This window comes from Numenius arquata, chromosome 27, assembly GCF_964106895.1.
Source record: "Numenius arquata chromosome 27, bNumArq3.hap1.1, whole genome shotgun sequence".
Taxonomy (NCBI): domain Eukaryota; kingdom Metazoa; phylum Chordata; class Aves; order Charadriiformes; family Scolopacidae; genus Numenius; species Numenius arquata.
In genome coordinates, this window is record NC_133602.1 from 802,512 (window position 1) to 823,375 (window position 20,864).

General features: G+C 51.3%; 1 protein-coding gene across 1 annotated transcript; it reads left to right on the forward strand.

The window, feature by feature from the left end:
* The first annotated feature begins 139 nt into the window (after positions 1-139).
* Positions 140-20,035, forward strand: RPRD2 (regulation of nuclear pre-mRNA domain containing 2). Its single transcript, XM_074164532.1, has 11 exons — positions 140-359; positions 7,059-7,188; positions 8,353-8,453; positions 9,643-9,720; positions 11,055-11,107; positions 12,051-12,177; positions 13,713-13,888; positions 14,613-14,898; positions 15,311-15,586; positions 16,646-16,849; positions 17,379-20,035. Exons 1-11 carry the CDS (start codon positions 140-142, stop codon positions 20,033-20,035), a joined length of 4,308 nt encoding a protein of 1,435 aa, XP_074020633.1.
* The last annotated feature ends 829 nt before the right edge of the window (positions 20,036-20,864 follow it).

Consider the following 20,864-nt stretch of genomic DNA (forward strand, 5'->3'; position numbering starts at 1 on the left):
CGCCGCGGCTGGGCCGCCGCATATCCCCGCCCCGCCGCGGCGCGGCCCCCGCCGCCTTTCCTGAGGCCGAGAGAGGAGCGGGGAGCGCCCCGCCGCCGCCGCCCTCCGCGCGGCCCGGTTGGGCGAGCAGGGCGGGAAGATGGCGGCGGGCGGCGGAGGCGGCGGCCGGGCCTCCTCCTCCTCCTCCTCGGCCGCCGCCTCCTCCTCCTCGGCCGGGGCGCTGGAGGCCTCGCTCGACAGGAAGCTGCAGGCGGTGACCAACACGATGGAGTCCATCCAGGGCCTCTCCTCTTGGTGCCTGGAGAACAAGCGGCACCACAGCACCATCGTCTACCACTGGATGAAGTGGCTGCGCCGCTGTGAGTGCGGGGAAACGGCCTGGGGAGGGGGGGGGGGGGGGGATTGTGTCTTGTGCTCGGGCAAGCGTTCGCCCACCTCGCAGTAGCCCGGTGCCCGTTGGGGCGAGCGAGGACGGGGCGCGGGGTGGGCTGCTGCGGTTGGTGGGGGGCGAGGGGGGAAGGAGATGGGGTGCAGCCGGAGGTTTGGGGGACACCCCCCCCACACACACATCAGGCAGCGAAGTGAAATCTCTTGAGGTTTTCTGGCCCTTGGGAAATGGGGTTGCGTGGCCCCTGGGCAGGGTTTGTGCTCAGCATCACCTTGTCGCCCCCCCCCAAAAAAAAACCCCCAAAAAACAACAACAAACCACCCCAGAAACGGGGTGGCTGCACCTGAACGGTGGCACCTTCCACCTCCTGAATTTTGCCCGCGCTTGGCTGGGATCTGCTAAAACCTTGTTTGTAGAGCTTGGGGAGTGGAGGGGGGGGGAAGAAGATGGTTCAGCGCCGTGGGGTGAGGGACTGTCACTGCCCCCCTCCCGTGGGCAAAGGCAGCCCGCTGTGGGCACGAATTGGGTGCCAACGCTCGGATTTGGTGAGTGCCCGCGGGTGACGCGGCGGTGACCCGAGAGTGGGAAAGTTAATGTTTTCAGGAGTCTATAAACAAGGTGGCATTATCTCCGCTGTCTCGCCACCGCGCGAAGGTTTTCCCTGCAGTGGCAGGGAGTTATGAAGGAAGCTTTGCAGTAACGCGAAGATAACTATGTTCCCGTCCCAAAGCGTTGCTCTGGTTTGTGCTAAACCTTCTGTAAAGTTCGGGATAGTTTGGTTTTTCTCTATCGAGGCCCTTCTGCAAAGTGCGGAGGACCCTCTTCCCACTAGATTTTGCTTTATGTTTTTTCTTGTCCACATATCATCTTGTTAAAGAGGGTGAGGTGAGAGCCCGAGGGCTGTTCTCTGGTCCCTGTGACCTGCCGGTGAGGAGAAGCTGGTCCTGGTCCCTCCTGCCTCGCTGTCATTGCCCCCCTCTCCTGGAAATCCTCTCCCCTCTGACAGCCCTTGTCACTAGGCTGTCCTCTGGCTCCGTCCTTGGTCCTCTTCTCCCTCTTGCTCCGAGCACGGCCCTTCCAAACAAAATCCAGCTCCTCTGTCTTTCTGGGATGTGCAGATTCCTCTGGACTTGGTCATTTGGCTCCTCTAGGACCTCAGTGAACGTCTTGCTGTAGGTCAGGGTCAGCACAATGAGGCTCTTTGGGGCAGGTCCTCGCTTTGCCCGGCTGCTCGCCAGGAGCCTGAAGCCTTTGTGCCAGTGCAACTCCCCCATGTTTATCATCCCACAGCTCCCGTCCCGCTGGCTCGTGGAGCGGAGACTCTTCCCTGGACTCCTGCCGCTTCTCCATGGCTGACATTCGTCTTCCAGCTCCTGGCCAAGGTGGCCGAGATTCCAGAGACGCTGGCTGCTTTGGCGCTGCCCCTTCCTTCCCTCTTGCACTCCTCCATTATCCCTTCCCTCCTTCCCAAGCTCATCAAAAGTAATTTAATTGTTCCCCCTTGCTGCTCTGTCCCTGCCCTGTCGACTTCTGCCCCTCAACCTTTGGGGGGTACCACAGCCTGGACTTTGTGTTTTAGTTTGGGGCGAGCGCTTTCAAGGCTGAGAGAGTTGGGGGTGTTCAGCCTGGAGAAGAGAAGGCTCCGGGGAGACCTTGGAGCCCCTTCCAGTCCCTAAAGGGGCTCCAGGAAAGCTGGGGGGGGACTCTTGATGAGGGAGGGGAGCGATGGGACGAGGGGGAAGGGTTTTAGGCTGAAAAAGGAGAGATTTAGGTTAGATAATGGGAAGAAGTTCTTTGCTGTGAGGGTGGTGAGAGCCTGGCCCAGGTTGCCCAGAGAAGCTGTGGCTGCCCCATCCCTGGAGGGGTTCAAGGCCAGGTTGGAGGGGGCTTGGAGCAACCTGGGCTGGTAGAAGGTGGCCCTGCCCAGGGCAGGGGGGGACCAAATGATCTTTAAGGTCCCTTCCAAGCCAAACCATTCCATGAGTCCCTCACAGGCATCTCCCCTCAACACCCCTTGTGTTTGTCCGAGTACCTCCTTAAGCATCTCATCAGCCTTTGTCAGCGGCTGTGGTGCTGCTGTGCCCTGAGCCCTGATTATTTGGTTACTTTCCACTTATTTGGGGCTTTTTTCCCTGCTTTTCCCTTCGGGATACACTTCATTTCTGCCCCATGGGCCTCTCCATGTTCTCACGCAGCGGGAAGTCACAGTCCCAACCAGAGGAGTTCAGTGCTAATCATGGAGAGCACAGCTTACTTTTGGGTTCCTTTTCCAGCTTTTTAAATATTTTAACTCCAAGGAGTTAACTTCCAACTTCTAAGAATGCGGAAAAGCTGCTTTTTTTTTTCCAGGGAGTTTCTTGTGAAGGATGGATGCGGTGGGATTGGGGGCTGTGTCTTGGCACCCTCCCCAGCTGCAGATGAAGGTGCCTGTGTTTAATTGGGGGGGGAGAAGTGCCCTCATATCTCTTAGAGGGGCATCTCTTGTAAGCGTGAAACCCTTGTGTAAGGCAGTTCCCCCCCCCCGGCTCCCTCCGGGGGTGCCAGCGTGTGGCTGGGGGTGGTTTCTTGCAGGAAGCCTGGAGAAAATGTCAAGCGGGGAGGGGAAAAATGGCCCTTTTTATTCTATATCTCCTATAAATCAGGGTAAGTAGGTCCTGCGGGGCAGTCGGTGCTCCTGCCTCGGGCTGCGAAGGGATTTCACCCGAGCGTTGGTGATCCTATGGGTGCTGCCACCCGGGGTGGGGGGGGGGTGGGGGGTGGCGTGGTGGTTTGTCCCTCTCTCCCCCCCCCACACACACTCTCCGTAGGAAACGACTGCGTTTTGCTGTGGGTATTTCCTAGCATCTTCGTTTTACCAAATCTCGGCTGATTTTTCTGCGCTTTGCTGTTAGGTATTTATTTTGGATAATGTGAAATTTCCAGTTTAACCAAAGGTGTGTCTATTTGGACAAATAATGTGGTCCTTTCAGAAAAAAAATATTAATTAGTGCTGGTATTTAAATGCTTTGCTGTTGGCGTGAGCATCTCCCTTCCCGGGACAAGGCTTGTCCCCAGTGCGAGCCGGTCACGCTTGTTGGCCAAGAGCTTCAAGTCATAAATATTTCTGCGAAGTAATGCTGGGATAAATTTACCTCTGGGATGTTTTTGTTGTTAATTAAGAGCTTTTGTGCAGGAGGGTCGTCTCATCGGTGTCTCCACATGAACAGCTCTTAAATGGGAGTTAAATTAGAAATACCACGTGCCGGCCGGCCGCCCCGGAGACGTCGGTCGGTGGAGCAGAGGGCTGTCCTGGAGCTCAGCAAAAAAGCTGGGGTGGGCTCAGTTATATAGACAAGAAAAAGGCAATTTTATTTCCTCTCTGGTTTAAACCAAGGCAGTCTTAAGAGTAATTAAGAAGCCGTTCACCCATCAGATAGGACCAGTTGCGTAACCTGGTTGAAACCCCTTGTCCAAAGTGCATTTAGGACCCAAAGGCTCTTGGTTTTCTTCCTGCAGCTTGTCTGCAGCCTAGGTATTGGTCTAATCCGAAGCTAGCATTGATTTTATTTTATTTTTTTTTTTCCTACTGTGCAATTTGGGTGCATCTTGTTTTTATAAATATTAGCTCTAAATCGAGGAGGCTAAATTAATTCCGCCTTGGCTGAGCTCTGCGTGGGGCCTCGTGGAAACGGTGGTGGAGGTGATGGCGCGAGCCGTGCTCCGTGTGTTTCTCTTGAAGTTGGCTGCGGGTTTTTCTGCTGCGTTTGAAGGCCGTGCGTATGTTGAATCGTTTAAATCAAAGGGGTTTTTATATCTTCAAGATCTATTTTGCGTGATGTCATTAAGATCTGCCGTCAGCGCTGTCTCTGCTGGTGGATAACATCGCTGGGATAGAAAGAGCATCCAGTGAGCAGGGGGTGAATTGGCAGCGGAGTGCGGGATTTTAATTAAATTGCAGAAAACCCATTTTTGATGAGATGATGATCTGATAGATTCTTTTGGAGAAAGCTACCTCCCGATCGTTTTGGGAAGCCGGGGGGGTGAGCGCGGCATCACTCCGGTTGGATTTCCAGCCCTCCGGGCAGAGCAGAGCACTCCTCGCTCCTCTTCTCCCTCAAACTGTCCCCGATCTGCCACGTAAACACGTTTAGGGTGAAGGTTGTAAATAACAGTTTCTGGTAACGCAACCTTGGGCTTGTGTTTATTGCTGTAAAAGCTTATTCTGGGATGTGGAAGTTGAGGTTCCTTGATATGGCAGCTGCCGGAACGGTGTTAGAATAGCCCGGTGGGAATGAGGAGAAATACATCCAGCAAAAAAAATAGCTGGAAAATATGTAAAGGAGCAAAGTTTCAGGCGAGAAACTGGCTGTGATGCCGGGCTCGGGTCTCGTGCCTTTGGCCACTGCAGGGAGCAGGGACATCCAGGGGGGGTGGCTGTCCCCTGGACCCACCACGCTGTTCCTAGCCCAGGTTTGGGGCCGGATGACGCTTCTTGCTCACCCGCCGGTTTACAGGGACACTCAGCAGTGCCATCAACGAGAAAGAAGAGTCAGCGGCACTTTTAGGGGCTCCTGGAGGCTCTTCGCTTCGTGGCAACAACCTGTTGAGGATTTGACAATCAAACCAAGCTAAGCCCTTGCTTGTGTCCTCAGCTTTGCTGTCCCGGCGAGGCTGCCGGGTGAAAGATCTTCATTTTGAACAAACAACTTGCTAAATTATCCCTTAATTTTGGTAGGTCAGCATAGAGCTCGTATGGTCAAAACGTTCCTGGCGTGAGCTTTTCAAAGCGAGCTTGCTGCCTGCCGAGACTCCTGTGCTCGGTGGGTGCTGGACATGGGTCTGCTTTCCCGGTGCCCGTTCCTCAGCCGGGATCGTGCCCTTCTGCAGGAAAGACGTGCGACAGGGCGTGCAAGAATTGTGCACAGAGAGGAGTCCTGGAAAGCACCGGTATATACAATCATAGACTGGTTTGGGTTGGACGGGACCTTGAAGATCATCTAGTTCCACGAGCAGGGCCACCTCCCACCAGCCCAGGTTGCTCCAAGCCCCCTCCAACCTGGCCTTGAACCCCTCCAGGGATGGGGCAGCCACAGCTTCTCTGGGCAACCTGGGCCAGGCTTTCACTCACCATCCTCACACCAAAGAAGTTCTTCCTGAAATTTCATGCCCACGTGTGCAAGCACGCCGTCTCACTCGTGAGCAGGGATTCTCTGCCTTGTAATAGGGCTTTTAAATAATTGCATTCAGCGTGTTAAAAATGAACTCGTCCCCTATTTCTGTGGCTACGCTCCTACTTTGATGGGCTCCTTGCCAGAAGTCTGTTGGTGGCCACCGGCCCACTTCTCCACATCAGAGAGGAACGTTGGAAAAAAAGGCAGGCGATAAGATTTAATGATTAGTTTCCGATAAAAGCGTGGGAGCTTGGAAAAATACTCATGGAGTGGCTCTTCCTTAGAGGTTTGTGAAATTCCTGGCTTTATTTCTGCTTGGCTTTGAGCGGGAGGAGATGGAGCTGCTGCAAGGGGTGGTTTGGGGGTTTTTCTGTGACCGATTGTGAACACGGTGTCAGTAAGAGCTCCCGCCGAGGGCTCTGGGCCTGGGATGATGCTAAAAGCTTCCCGATGGGAAACCCAGAGAAAGTACCACGGGAAGAGGCTCTGCCGAAGTCGGGACAACAGGAAAATGAAGCGGGAAAGAGAATTAAGGGATTTGTAGTTAAAAACTCGGATTACTAATGCGGCTGGGGAGGTGGGAGCCCGATAGAGCTCACAGGCACGTGAAACAGACCCATCTATTGTCACCGTTCCTATATTTAAATCCTCATATTGTGTGGTTAAATTAAGTGAAGCAGCTAATTAGCATGTGGATGAGCTTACGGCGCTACGAGTGCTGCTACTGAAGAAGAGATTTGATGAAATAATTAAATTCGGAGCTGGGTGTGAGGAAGATCAGAGGTGCGTTGTTTGGAGGTCTGGGTGCGAAGGTCGATGCCGGCTCCGCGGGGACAAGGGAGATATTTTTGGCCAAATCCATCTTTAGAGGAGAAGGGACGGGGATCCAGGGCCCTTTGTGTGCGGCACAAAAGCTGGCGTTACATCCCACCTGGGAAAGGCAGCAGCATCCGAGGAACCGGCAGCTTTATACATGGTGATTCTTAGAAAATATGAATAAGTGGCCTCTCAATTATTAAGTAGGAGATTGCACTGAGTCAGTAGCCAAACGGGGCAATGCTGGAGCTTTGGAGACCGGACCAGACGCACGCTCTGGAGCTGTTGGAGGTTGTGGTTTGTTTTTTTTTTTTTTTTTTTCCCTGCAGAAGTTGGTGCCTTTTTTGTGTTCAGTCTCTTACCGCGGGTGATGCTGATCTCTCAGGCCGTACGACTTCTTTTCCAATGTGGGTATCGCAGAAATAGCACAGGGTCAGTGGCTTTTTGTGTCCTTTCTAAGCCCCAATCAGTGTCCAGGTTGACATTACCAAGCATTCAGTTTTTGGGAAGAGCTGGAAATGGTTTGTAAATTGAATATTTCCTCCCTAATCCCCAGTTTTCACCGTTGGACTTGCCCCTTGGACACGCCGTTGATGGAAATGCTGAAAACCCCCCCAAAAAGCAGGCACTTAAGTGTTAGCTAAACGCATCTGACGTGACTGCTTCTATTTAATGATGACTCTGAATTTTCTTTCTGTCTTTAGCTGCCTTTCCTCATCGGCTGAACCTTTTTTACTTGGCCAATGACGTCATACAGAACTGCAAGAGAAAAAACGCGATTGTCTTTCGGGATACGTTTGCAGAAGTGCTTCCTGAAGCTGCTTCGCTGGTGAAGTAAGTAACGGCGTGTTGGGAGGTCGAATGGCTCCAAAAAAACCTGCAGTTTTTTTTCTTTTTTTTTTTTTTCTAACATCTCAAACTCTCTAGAAACATAAATTTCAAGGATTTCGTTCAAACAGCTGTGTGGGTTTGAGGTTCTCAACAAGGAGCGTGCTAGAGCTGGCTTTTAATTTGCATGGGGGTCTCGTTTGAGTAAAATTATCACGTGAAGGGGTGCGAGGGGCGAGTCTTGCACCGATGCCTGCGTGCCCTGCAACTCTGGAGGCACCGGTGGCTTGTGCTGCTGCTGAGGGGACGGTGGCAGACTCGGGGGAGCACTCGGAGAAAGGAGGGGTGCGATGAGACAGAGAGGAAGAGGAGGAGGAGGTCTTTGCGGTCTCCAGGAACCTGCCTGTGGTCGACCACCAGGAGAACAAGCATCACAGATGCCACTCTAATCCCTGCCTGGCTTCTGCGAGCTTCTCTCTGGCTCCTGTGCTGCTAAAATTGTTAATTTTTGTCGAGGTAACGCCTTCTCAAAGGTGGTTTTTGTGCTTGGCTGGAAATTGGAGACTTTTAATTCAGGAGAGTGACGTGGGATGAGAAGATCTCGCCGTGGCACGTGTCCAGGAGCCCTGTCCCATCGTTCTGGGAGGGCACAGCTGCCCTCCATTCTGGTTTCCAAACCTTCCTCAAACCAGATGGTCTTTAAGGGGCAGAAAGGAGTAAAAATATAAAGCGGCTCCTTTAGTAGTAACGTGATGTTGCTGGTTTTTGTGTCTTCAGAACAGAAAAAGGCAGGTGGTTGAACGTAGCATGAGGCAGGGAAAAGGTTAAAGCGGGACTGCTCATTAGCTTTAATTTAAATGTAAGTTGCCAGAAGAAAGAGTTGAAAATACCATTAATAGATGCCAAGAATGAGGAGAAGGGAGAAAAAATTCTGGGAGTATCAGCTACCAAAGCAAAAGAGAGAAGAAAGAGGCAGTTGCTGCCTTGGTCTCACTGGGACCCCTTGAGCAGAACTAAAGTCATCACCTGGAGAGAGAACTTCCTAGTCTGAAGGGACTTTTAAAGTTTTGATTGAAACACATAATTATTTACGTTATTATCCTTTCTAGAATCAGGAGAAATGACGGTGTTGGGGAGAAGGAGAACCCAACGTGCTCTTCTTTTTTTCAGGGATCCATCCGTTTCCAAATCTATCGAAAGAATCTTCAAAATCTGGGAGGACAGAAACGTGTACCCCGAGGAGACCATTTTGGCACTAAAAGAAGCTCTGAGTAAGTCACTTAACCCTTTTCTTACCTTCCAAACTATCGCGTGAGATTAAAGAAGACGTCCGGAATCGCTGAGTAAAACGAATTTATTGTGAATATATCTTCTTTCTTTAAAATGGCGAGGTGTAATACCTGAGCAGTGCTAAATTCAGCCTCTTCCCGGGGTTGTTTTGTACCTTTTTAAAGACGGTTCTGAATCCTTTCCCCTGCGCTGGAGTCATTCCGGCTCAGAGCAAACAGAACCCGAAGGTAAAATGGTCCTACAGGCCCTGAAAAGGGTCCCCTGGCAGAGGACTTTTGTCCCTGGCTCTACCTTCCCGTCCCTTTTAGCAATAAATTGGATTTATTAATATTTGTGGTGCAGGAAAGAGGCTGGAGGGCAAAGTGGCCTCGAGTAATGATGAAAAAACTCTGCTTAAAAGCTGAAATTGCAAATGTTAACGGGAAACACGCGTAATCAATTAAAACCAGAAATGAACCGATACTCAAAGACTTGAAGGAAATCAGTCCACGTTTCTGCTTTATTTGGTTACATCGTTAAGAGCTAAAGGTGCTTCGGGAAATCCTCAGGCGCGGTTTTTAGAGCCCCCCCCTCCCCGTCGTCATCCCGGCAGGAGAAACGCGGCGTCTCGGGTTGGGGCTTCGGCACGTGAAAAGGCCTCGGTCGGGCGTTGCATGTTGAAAAGTGAAGTTTATGTTGAAGTGCTGAAGTTTATGAAGAAGTTCTGAAATCTCTTAATTTTTTGTAACTCGAAAAATATCTCAAATTACTTGTAAGTTAGGTATTGTGGGTATTTTCCCAACTTGCCTGTTGAATGCTCATTTGGTAAAAACCTACTTAAAGAGCTGAGTTTTATTTTTCGATGCCTTGTGATTATTTTTTTTCTTTTATGTCTGGTCATTACTGTGATTTTTTTTTATTTTTTTTTTTGAACTGTCATAGCGTAAGGGCAAACAGAAACTTGATTTAAAAATGGAAGACCATCCCCCAGGTTGCTGTATTCCTGAGTAAACTTAGGTTCTCTTGGGCATCCAGCAGCTCCTCTAAGGACGTTGGTCTAGGTATTTTAAAACAAATTTCTGTTCACTCTTTTAACCGTGCGACCGTACGGCACCAAAAAAAAAAAAAAAAAAAACAGATTCCTGAAGGAATCCCGTAACGCCAGACTGCAAAAACTGAAATGTTTTCCAGGTACCACTTTCAAAACTCAGAAGCAGCTGAAAGAAACTCTCAACAAACAACCGAATAAGCCGTGGAAGAAATCGCAAAGTAAGGAACCAATGTGAACTCTCTGAACTAATATAGGAATTAACCTTCTCGAGGAAGAGAAGGAAGATTAGCCCCAAAGCGGGCAAAGTACCTGGACTAAACCATGAGCCAGCATGCGATTTCCAGGCTTGTAAACCTCCTCCCAGACTAATACGTAAAACACCGAGGAGTTGTTGCTAGAAAACCACTTTTTTTTTTTTTTTTTTTTAAAAGGAATGGAGTGTGAAATAAAAAAAAAAAATTAAATCTTTATGCGAGCGGAGGTTGCGAACAGTAAAGAGCTTGGTGGAACCTCTCGGAGACTGGTGTTAGAGTATTCAGAGCTGGAGAGAAGACAGAGAGAAGCGTGTGCTTTGGCAGTAGGAGATGGCCACTACCTTGGTGCTCGGGAACGTCTTCGACAGCAAAACTAGGTGCTAGGAGAAAAGAAACCTCGAAGCTGGCGGTGCAGATAATGAACTGGTCCATCCGAGAGCACCGGGAGTGCAGTCTAGCAGGAAATGTGTTTATAATATACCGATTTTATTAATCTCCTTATCCGTTAAAGCCTTGAATGGTCCGTAAAGCGAGAAGGTGGAACGTTAGGTGTGCCCGCCTGTCCGAGTGCTGAGATCAGAAGGTTAATAAAAGAGTTTAAGAATTGCTTTAACATCACAAGCTGCTTCCCCAAACAAATAATTTGCTCTGTCCAGCGTGGATGAAGGGTTTAGCGTTTTGCTTCTTATCAGATGTTTCTCCTGTTTTGTCCAAAAACCAACGGATTTAGTGTCTCTTGGCAGCAGGATTCGTTCCCCCGGCTCTGTTAATAAGATGGCAGAATAGAGGTGTGAGAGGTTTTTTTTAAGGTTAAAAGCGTGATTGATTAAGCCTAGGAAGTACCGCAGGGAGACCCTGTCTGAGGGAGACGCTGGGCTGCCCTTGCCAGCTCTAACTCTGGCACTTAGGAAATAACATCACCTTCCTTCTAGAGAGGTATAAACTCCTCGGTTGTTAAATGGACCCTTGCAGGGACTTGGCTTCCCGACGGTAGAGCCGGAAAAGGGACGCGCAGGAAATGTTTATAATAAATAATAAAAGAAATTAAAAGCTATAGTGTGATTTGTTGACCTCGGTCACAATCCGGCCGCACGTGACCGTGTCCCATTTAGGTGACGGAAAGCCCGAGCGTTGAGGGACGTTCTGTGTGGAGGGGAAAACGTAATGAGTCACAACAGCCTGCGAGTCTTTCCTTGAATTTTGTTAAAGTATTTTTTTATTAGAACTGCCTTTTGTGACTGACGTTTAGTCGGGGTGTAGCTCCTTAATTTCTCTCTGCTTTTTCTCTATTCCAACAGCATCCACGAACCCGAAAGCTGCTTTGAAGTCCAAGATTGTTGCTGAATTCAGAGTAAGTGGAAATATTCTGTCGCACAAACCTCTGTCCTGTCCTTGGGCCGTAGCTTACGTCCACGGGTCCTGCGCTTCAAGGGGCGGGCTGTTGGGGTCGGTCAGATCCTCCTCCTGGAGGAAGAGTTTTGGGAGGCTGTTGGGGTTTAACCCCACTTGGCAACTGGGACCACTCGCTTCCCTCCCATTCCCGCAGGGTAGGGAGAAGAAGGGAGAAAAAGGAGGAAAAAAACCTCGTGGGTTGAGATAGAAGAGGCAGTTTAATAGAAAATAGTAAGGGAAGAGAAAAATGTAATAATAATGGTAAAAGAATATAAAAAAAATAAGTGATGCGATACAGTTGTTTGACCCCTGATGATCAGTTGCCTGTCCTGTCCCGAGCAGCGATCGCAGATCCCTGCGACACTGAGCATGGCATTTATGGTATGGAATATTCCTTTGGCAGCTCGCCGTGTCCGTGCTCCCTCTCAGCTTCTATGGGAAGCTGAAAAAGTCCTGTACTTAGTATAAACATCACTTAGCAACAACTAAATCAATATGTGTTACCAACATTCTTCTTCCATCCAAAACACGTCAGCTACTAGGAAGAAAATTAACTGTATCCCAGGAGGAGTTGGTGGCAAGAAATTTATCTAAATTAGGTCCCCCAAAGGAGTTTGGCGTGTTAATAAAACATGTGGGCACCAGTAGAGTTTAAAAAAAAGAATAAAAAAGGCCTGTCCCTACTCTTAACAATCACAGCCAGAATTACAGCCCCTGCCAGAGCCCGAGTGCGCTGATCTGTGTGACTTGAGGTTAAAAATGCCGAGATTGGCCCAGTTGGTGTCTGTGTTAGATCTTATCTGTCGCTGGAGCAGGTCTGTGCTGGTGGCTCTGTGCAGCCGGTCTTCTCTTCCCCGGAATGTGATGAGGATGCTTTTCTTGTTTTGCTTCCTTTTTTTCAGCCGCAGTCTCTCATTGACGAATTGCTGCTATATAAGCGCTCGGAAGACCAGATAGAGCTGAAAGAGAAGCAGCTTTCCACCATGAGAGTGGATGTTTGCAGCACTGAAACACTTAAATGCTTAAAAGGTAACCTACAAAACCCAAATTAATTTGGTTTAGGATGCCCAGGAGCCAGCAATGGGCCCTGGTGGCCAAGAAGGCCAATGGCATCTTGGGGGGCATCAGGAAGAGTGTGACCAGCAGGTGGAGGGAGGTCATCCTCCCCCTCTGCTCTGCCCTGGGGAGGCCCCACCTGGAGCACTGGGACCAGTTCTGGGCTCCCCAGTTCCAGAAGGACAGGGAACTGCTGGAGAGGGTCCAGCAAAGGGCTACGAGGATGATGAGGGGCCTGGAGCATCTCTCTGATGAAGAAAGGCTGAGGGACTTGGGGCTTTTGAGTCTGGAGAAGAGAAGGCTGAGGGGGGATCTGATCAACGCCTAGAAATACTTCAAGGGTGGGTGTCAGGAGGATGGGGCCAGGCTTTTTCCAGTGGTGCCCAGTGACAGGATGAGAGGGAACGGGCACAAACTGGGACAGGGGAAGTTCCATCTGAACATGAGGAGGAACTTCTTTGCTGTGAGGGTGGCAGAGCCCTGGAAGAGGCTGCCCAGAGAGGTGGTGGAGTCTCTGGAGACATTCCCAACCCTCCTGGACACGTTCCTGTGGGACCTGCTCTGGGTGGACCTGCTCTGGCAGGGGGTGGGATGAGATGATCTCCAGAGGTCCCTTCCAACCCCATAGCATCCTGGGATTCTGTGAATTGAAGGAGGCGCAAATACGTATCCTGAGAGTTGTGGGAGCTCCTCGGGTGTGTTGAGCCTTAGACCAGAAATCACACTATGTGGGTAAAATGGCAAAATTTATGGCAAAATGGATTAAGAGCCACCAAGCAGGAGCCTAAAACCTTTGTGAATTTAAACTTGTTTGTAAATCCCACAGATACAGAGCTCAAACAGAGCAGAAGTGATGAAGATGTATTGGGTTATATTCATAGATCATTAAAACACGTATTGTTCTTCATCACAGCCTCTTAAATAATTTCAGATTTAAGTTAATTAAGGCATCCATGAATGGCTGCGGTTTGAAAGTGCCAACTGTGAGCCCGATACCAAGCAGCTCATGTTGGGGGTGAATGATCTGAGCAGTAAGAGGCTGAGATTAAGCTGTTTTAACAGGAAATTTAATTGTCAAACCGCAGAAAGCTCTAGCTATGCTTAGAAATCCATGAATGCGGTCTTGGAAAATAGCCTTTTACAGTCGTGGTCACTCGTGGATGTTGTGACCCCCCCCCCCCCCCCGATGATGTTTGGAACCCTTGGAATACAGTAACGAAGGAAAAAGGAAACTCAAGATTTTTTTGCCTCTTCCAAAATGAAAGGACGCTCTCTGGGTGGTTGAAAGTGTAAAATTTTACACTTCTATGTCTTGAATTTATTTATCGCTAATAACTAGTTCAAAACCGGTATAGACTGGTAGCCACTTGGCCTCTTTTTAATGGATACCGATGGATGAACTGGGGAGTGTCCGGTGTCTGAACTTCCCGGTTGAGGCTGCGCTTCCCAGCGCTGATTTCCCCTTGGGCGGGTGGCACCTTCTTTACTGGCTCTTTATCTCCTTGCAGACAAAACAGGAGGAAAGAAGTTCTCCAAGGAGTTTGAAGAAGCCAGTTCAAAGCTGGAAGAGTTTGTCAACGGCTTGGACAAGCAAGTGAAAAACGGCCCTTCTCTCACCGAAGCCCTGGAGAACGCCGGGATATTTTACGAAGCGCAGTATAAGGAAGTCAAGGTGGTGGCAAACGTAAGTACCGCTGTTCCTCAACCACTCCCCTCGGGCGGATCAACGTCCCCCTGTGTGTCCACAAAGGATCTCAGGGATCAGAAAATGCATCATCTCTATTCACAAATCACAGAATTTTCTTGGTTGGAAGGGACCTTTGAGATCATCGAGTCCAACCGAGAAGAAAAATGAAGAAATTCGATGTTGTTATTGCACAAATGGTTTCAGAAAGAGAGCAGGGTTGAGGTGTCGGGCAAGAAAAGGAGACGTTCCAAAAATCCCTGGGTCGGAAGATCAATTCTTGTGTGCGGCTGGAGTTTTGTAGCCCCCCTCCGCGTTTTTAAACGGGGGCAAAATTGGTCTGAGAAATCCTAAATTCTGGAAACTGCACGAATTGTGCTCAATATGCAAAGTGTATCACCAAAGAAAGAATTCAGTGAAGCATGGTAAAAACAAACAACCTTACAAAAAAAAAAGAAAAAAAGCCTAACTGGCAGAATATTTATTAGAAAACGTTATTTTTAATGAATATTCTTTTAAGTCGCTGGAAAAAGGTTTTACCTTCCCTTTTTTTTCCATGGTTTTTCAGCGCAAGTCACACTGAAAAGCTGAGTTTTTAGTTCTGGCTGCAGGGTACAGGTAATTCAAGGTGGTTTTTAAGGCTGCGTAGTACTTCTGGAAGTGATTGCGACGTCCTGCTCTCTTCCTACAAAAGGTACTCACTCCGCTGTCCCTCCTTTCTCAGGCCTATAAAACCTTTGCCAATCGAGTGAGCAACCTAAAGAAAAAGCTGGACCAGTTGAAAGCAACTCTTCCTGATCCGGAGGAGTCTCCTGTCCCTTCTCCGAGTATGGACGCCCCGTCGCCGACGGGCTCCGAGTCCCCTTTCCAGGGGATGGGGGAAGAGGATAATTCCCACTCCCCGGTGGCCGGAGGCCGCAAGATGATCTCTCCGGAGCCTGTGACGGATAATCGGGATGTGGAAGACATGGAGCTCTCTGACGTGGAGGATGATACGTCTAAAATTATTGGTACATTCTGAGGGAGTAGTTTTTTTGTGTAGGGATTGCATGAGGAGAGCCCTTTGGAGCCTCGTCTGGGGTGTAGCGGAGGCACAAAGCCCTCGTGGGGCTGCGGGGTGGTGCTGTTGGGTTTCCATCTCCTGCCCACGAGCAGGAAAGTCCCAGTTTAGCATCATTCCCATCTCCCAAACCACTCATGGAATACGTTTTTACGTAGCCTGCGGGAATCAGACCTACCATTCCCCATGATGAGGATCCCGTGGAAAATCCTGGAATTCTTTGGGGACAGAGAATCGCAAGGAGGGTCTGGGTTGGAAAAGGGACCTTTAAAGGTCCAACTGCCTTGCCGTGAGCAGGGATGTCTGCCAGTAGATGAGGTTGCTCAGGGTGATGGTTCTGCTCTTGTTCTCCTCTGATGCAGTGGAAGAGAGGAAGGAGAAACAGGCTGCTCCAGCTCCAGCCCCTGCCAAGGCCGAAAACGTCCCCAAAGCGGCACCGTCAACCGCGGCGGCGGGTACAACCTCGGTGACGGTGACGACGCCCGCCCAGACCCCTGCGGCCACTCCGGCTCCCAAGGCGGCCAGCGCAGCGCCCGTTCCTCCCTCACCGGCCCTCGCCTTGCCCAACCTGGCCAACGTGGACCTGGCCAAGATCAGCTCCATTCTGAGCAGTTTAACGTCTGTCATGAAAAACACAGGTGAGTCCTGAAGCGGTGCCGACCTTGGGGTTTGCTTCACGGAGCTGAAAATGGAGTTTTCATGGAATCACAGACTTGTGGGAGTTGGAAGGGACCTCTAGAGACCATCTGGTCCAACTCCTCCTTGCCCAGAGCACATCACTCAGGGCTGCATCCAGGTGGGGCTTGAAGATCTCCAGACTCCACACACTCCCTGGGCAGCCTCTTCCAGGGCTCTGGCACCCTCACCAGAAAGAAGTTTCTTCTCATATTTGAATGGAACTTCCCATGTTCCAGCTTGTGCCTGTTGCCCCTCATCCTGTCACCGGGAACCACTGAGAAGAGTCCGGCTCCATCCTCCTCCAACCCACCCTTTTAGATGTTTAATAAGGTCTCCCCTCAGCCTTCTCTTCTCCAGGCTGAAGAGTCCCAGCTCTCTCAGCCTTTCCTCATCAGGGAGATGCTCCAACCCCTCCATCATCTTTGGTGCCCTACGCTGGACTCTCTCCAGTAGTTCCCTGTCTCTCTTGAACTGGGGAGCCCAGAACTGGATGCAGTATTCCAGTTGTGGCCTCCCCAGTGCAGAGCAGAGGGGGAGAATGACCTCCCTCCACCTACTGGTCACACTCTTCCCTATGCAGCCCAGGATCCCATTGGCCCTCTTGGCCACAAGGGCACATTGCTGGCTCCTGGATAATTTCCTATCCACCAGGACCCCCAGATCCTTCTCCTCAGAAGTGCTTTCCAGCAGGTCCACCCCTAACCTCTGCTGGTGCCCGGCATTCTTCCTCCCCAGGTGCAGGACCCTTGGTGAACCTCATGAGGTTCTTCTCTGCCCAGCTCTCCAGCCTGTCCAGCCTTGTTTTGTAATCTTTTAAAGCTTTAGTTGTGAAAATAAAACATGAATGAGTTACTACTTAAAAAAAACATGGCTGGGTCTCTCTGATACACAGCTTTGAGCTTCTCTTCGCTCCCGCTCAGCGGAGCTTTGCTGCAGGAGGAGCTGTGGAAAATTTGAGCCAAAAAAAGCTCTTCTCTTGAGGAAACAACAGACGTAAGCGGTGTGTGCTTCCCTCCTAGGTGTCAGTCCCGCCTCCAGACCTTCGCCAGGAACCCCGACGAGCCCCACAGCTCTTACAAGTGGCCTGAAGACCCCCGGCATGGGGACTCCATCTGCTCCTTCCAACCCCTTAGCGAATATTCTCTCCAAAGTGGAAATAACTCCAGAAAGTATTCTATCCGCTCTCTCCAAAACCCAGACTCAGACCGCGCCAGCGTTGCAAGGTACCGCTTGGGGGCTTTGAGGGAAGGGCTGACTCTGGGGCCACGCTGAAAGGTGTTGCTCTGCTTATCCTAAAGCAAAAACTAAGGCAGAAAAACTTATTTGGAATGTGTGATGTCTTTGGCAAGGCGCTGAAGGGGCCAGGAGCCCACGCGAGGTCATTTTTAGAGCAGAAACCTTCCTAGAGGTGCTGCTCCTCCTTCTGCACCTCGTGTGCGTAGCCCTGATCCATAGCGCGAGGTGTTTTTTAAACCTGGCTACAAAACCAGGCTGAATTTTTACCCCACTTATTCCGATAGATGTTGGAATTTATATCTATAGATCAATCTGAGCCTCTGGTGAAAGTTTGCGCCTCGGTGGGTGCTGACGTCGATATTAATGCAGCAAAATCCAGTTATTTTCTGGCTAAAACATAAAGTCATTTTAAGGAACAACGTCCGTGGTACAAATACCGAACCCTTTCCCTCTTGTTGACTTGTCTTTTACCCAAATATCTGACCGCAGCTGCCTTTTTTTTTTTTTTTTCCCCAGGTTTGTCGTCTTTACTTCAGAGCGTTGCTGGAAACACCGGTCAGTCAAGCGAAACCGCGTCGCAGAGCACTTCGGCATCGCCGGCCAACACGACTGTTCCTTGCCTGAAGGGGAGGAATATTCCTTCCAATCCTCAGTCCTTTATTTCCAAGAGCTTTGGTTATTCTCCAAACTCCTCTACCGCCGAGGTTTCCTCCACTTCAGTTAACAAGGCTCCCGTTGGACATACCCCAGGGCTGTCGAGCTCCGGTTTTAAGCCGCCAAGCAATTCCCTGGGATTTCCCAGTTCCCACCCTCCCAGTCCTTCTTCCCTTTTGCCAACAGAAACCTCGCTGGGTCAATCCTCCGAAATTTCAAAAGCCAAGCTGGAATCGGAACCCCCTTCTCCCAGCCTGGAGATGAAGATCCACAATTTTTTGAAGGGAAATCCCGGCTTCAGCGGCCTGAACTTGAATATTCCTATTCTCAGCAGCTTAGGGTCCAGCATCGCAACGGAAAGTCACGCCTCTGACTTCCAGCGTGGTCCTACCAGCACTTCCATGGACAATGTGGACGGGACGCCGGTGCGGGACGAGCGGAGCGGGACCCCCACCCAGGATGAGATGATGGACAAACCCACGTCCAGCAACGTTGACACCATCTCCCTGCTCTCCAAAATCATGAGCCCCGGTTCTTCGACTCCCAGCAGCACGAGGTCGCCTCTTCAGAGCCGGGATGACGGATATCCACAAGAACTTCCCAATTCCGTGCACACCTACCGGCCCTTCGGCCTCGGCAGAGACTCTCCGGCCGCTCTCTACAAGCAGCCTGCGGACAGCATGGAAATACCCTCCTCTTTAATGGACTCCTCCCAGGAGAAGTTTTACCCCGACACCTCTTTCCAAGAAGATGAAGATTACCGCGATTTTGATTACTCCGGCCCCCCGCCGTCGGCCATGCTAAACCTGGAGAAGAAACCCGCCAAATCTATCTTAAAATCCAGTAAACTCTCTGAAGCTGCGGAATATCAGCCGGTTCTCTCCAGCTACGGGCAAAGATCGCAGGAATTTGGCGTGAAGTCCTCCTTCCCGCAGTCCATGAGGTCTATTCTGGAGCAGAGCGAGAGCTGTGACCCCTTGGCGTCCTCCCCGGGGATGTACGGGAGCTACGGCCTCCGGGGAAACGATTCCACCTCGGATGGATCCCCTTCGCCCGCCAAGAACGATGTGTTTTTCGCGCCGGACTCCAATCACAACAATTTACCCAAATCGGTGGTTCATTCCGGCCTCTCGCAGAAGCAATACCCGGACTCGCCCCACTCCATCCCCCACCGCTCGCTTTTCTCTTCTCCCAACGCCCTCTCCAGCCCAGCCGGCCGTGCCCCCGCCGCCGCAGGCGTGGAAAAATCCTTGGCTTCTTCCATTTCCGCCACCTCCACCATGGAATTCAAGAACATGCTCAAAAACGCTTCCCGCAAACCTTCCGAGGAGAAGCATTTTGGCCCCATTTCCAAAAGCAGCTCCGGAGAAGGGGTGAGTTTAGCCGGAGCGGCCAAGGGCGAGCCGCAGCCGCCGGAGGAACACTATCGCATCGAGACCAGGGTCTCCTCTTCCTGCTTGGATTTGCCCGACAGCACGGAGGAAAAAGGGGCCCCCATCGAAACCTTGGGGTATCACAACGCCTCCAGCCGGGGGATGTCGGGAGAACCCATCCAGACGGTGGAATCCATTCGGGTGTTGGGAAAGGGGAATAGAGGACACGGGAGAGAGGCCAACCGAGCGGCGGCGGGGTGGTTCGAGATGAGCGGCGGGGGAAACGCCTTCGATAACGGGCCCTCGGGGACGGGAGAGCTGCCGGCCATGGGGGGTTTCCCGCCCCCCTACAAGGAGCACGTACCCCCTTTCCAGGAGAGCGTCAACAACTTCCGAACCAATAACTTCAGTCCCGCTTTCGAGCACCACATGCCGCCGCCGCCGCCCCTCGCCCCTCCTCCCATGGAGCACGGGACTCCCTTCCAACGGGAGCCCCCCGCCGGCCCCCCGCCCGCCCCCCCAAAGGACCACGGCGGCCTTTTCCCGAGGGACCACCCGGTCCCTCCCCGCATGCCGGCGGTGGATCACGCCAACCCCTTTTCCAAGGAAACCTCCGCTCCCCTCTCCCTGCCCCACGGCGTCCCGCCCCCTCCCTCCGTCGAGCACGCCGGGGTGCCCTTCCCCACGCCCCCCCCGCCGCCCCCCGTCCCTGGGGATCACTCCGGGGTCCCCTTCCCGGCCCAGCCGCCCCCCGCCGGGGAACACGCCGGCGTCGCCTTCCCCAAGGAGCACGGTACCATCCACCAAGGGACGATGAAAGAGCATTTCGCCGTCGCCCGGGAGCCGGGGGGGGCTCAACCCCAACAGCAGCGGGACCACGCCGCGGCCCCCCGTTCCCGCGAGGCTCTGGGTATGGCCCCCCTCTCTCGGGAGCAGCTCGGGGGGGCCACCACCCGTCCCATGGGACCCCCGGCTCACCGGGAGACCGGGGTGTTGGTCAGGACCCCCCGGGCCGACTTCAGACCCCGAGAGCCCTTTGTCAGCAGAGACCCCTTCCATAGCCTGAAAAGGCCCCGGCCGCCATTTGGGAGGGGGGGAGCCCCCTTTTTTGCCCCAAAACGCCCTTTTTTCCCCCCCAGGTACTGAAGCAGAGCCCCCCCCGCCCCCCCCCTTCCCCCTCCCCAGCGAAGGCCCCCGGAGCAGCCGAGTAGCGCTTTGACTTGGTTGTTGGTTTGATGGATTTTGGTTTATTTTCCATATTCTCTTTATTTTCCTTTTCTTTCCCTCGCCAGCCCCATAACCTTCTCCTAAATTAAAAATTCTGGCTTTTCTTTCTTTTTTCCTTTTTTTTTTTTTGTTGTTTTGTTTTGGTTTTTTTTGTTGGGGTTTTTTTTGGGTTTTTTTTTGTTTTTTTTTTTCTCTTTTGGGTTGGTTATTTCTCCCCCTTCCCCCCCCCCCGCCCTCCCTCCTCCCTTCTCAAGTTGGTGTGAGACTAGGGGAAAAAAAAACCACACAAAAAAAGAAAAAAAAAAAAAAGGAAAAAAAAATTGTTTTAAGCAAAAGAATGAAAAAAGCTTCCACTAGAGGTTTAAAAAGTTGGAAAAAAACAAACAAACAAACAAAAAAACCAAAAAAAAAAAACCAACAAAAGCAGGAAAAAAGAAAAAAAATCCTAAAAAACCCAAAAGGTGCCGAGTGTTGCTGGGATTGATGTTTTTTAGCCGCAGGGCAGGGTGTTGGGGGGGGGGCAGAGACACCCCCCCCCCACCCCTCCTGTGCCTTCCTCTGCCACTCCCCCTCTGGCAAAAACCACCAAAAAAAGGCAAAAATGGCAAATATATATATATATATATATATATAAAAAAAACCCATTTGAGGATAATCTTCGGGGCCTTTCCCCTCCTCTGCCCCCCACCCCCCACCCCCCCGGCTCACCTGGAAAAAAACCTGTGTCTGTTGGTTTTTGGTTTATTTT

Coding starts and splice junctions, on each gene's coding strand:
- RPRD2 (XM_074164532.1), top strand. CDS start 140: ATGGCGGCGGGCGGCGGAGGCGGCGGCCGGGCCTCCTCCTCCTCCTCC. Junction 7,189..8,352: donor GAAGCTGCTTCGCTGGTGAA/GTAAGTAACGGC, acceptor TCTTTTTTTCAG/GGATCCATCCGTTTCCAAAT. Junction 13,889..14,612: donor AAGTCAAGGTGGTGGCAAAC/GTAAGTACCGCT, acceptor CTCCTTTCTCAG/GCCTATAAAACCTTTGCCAA.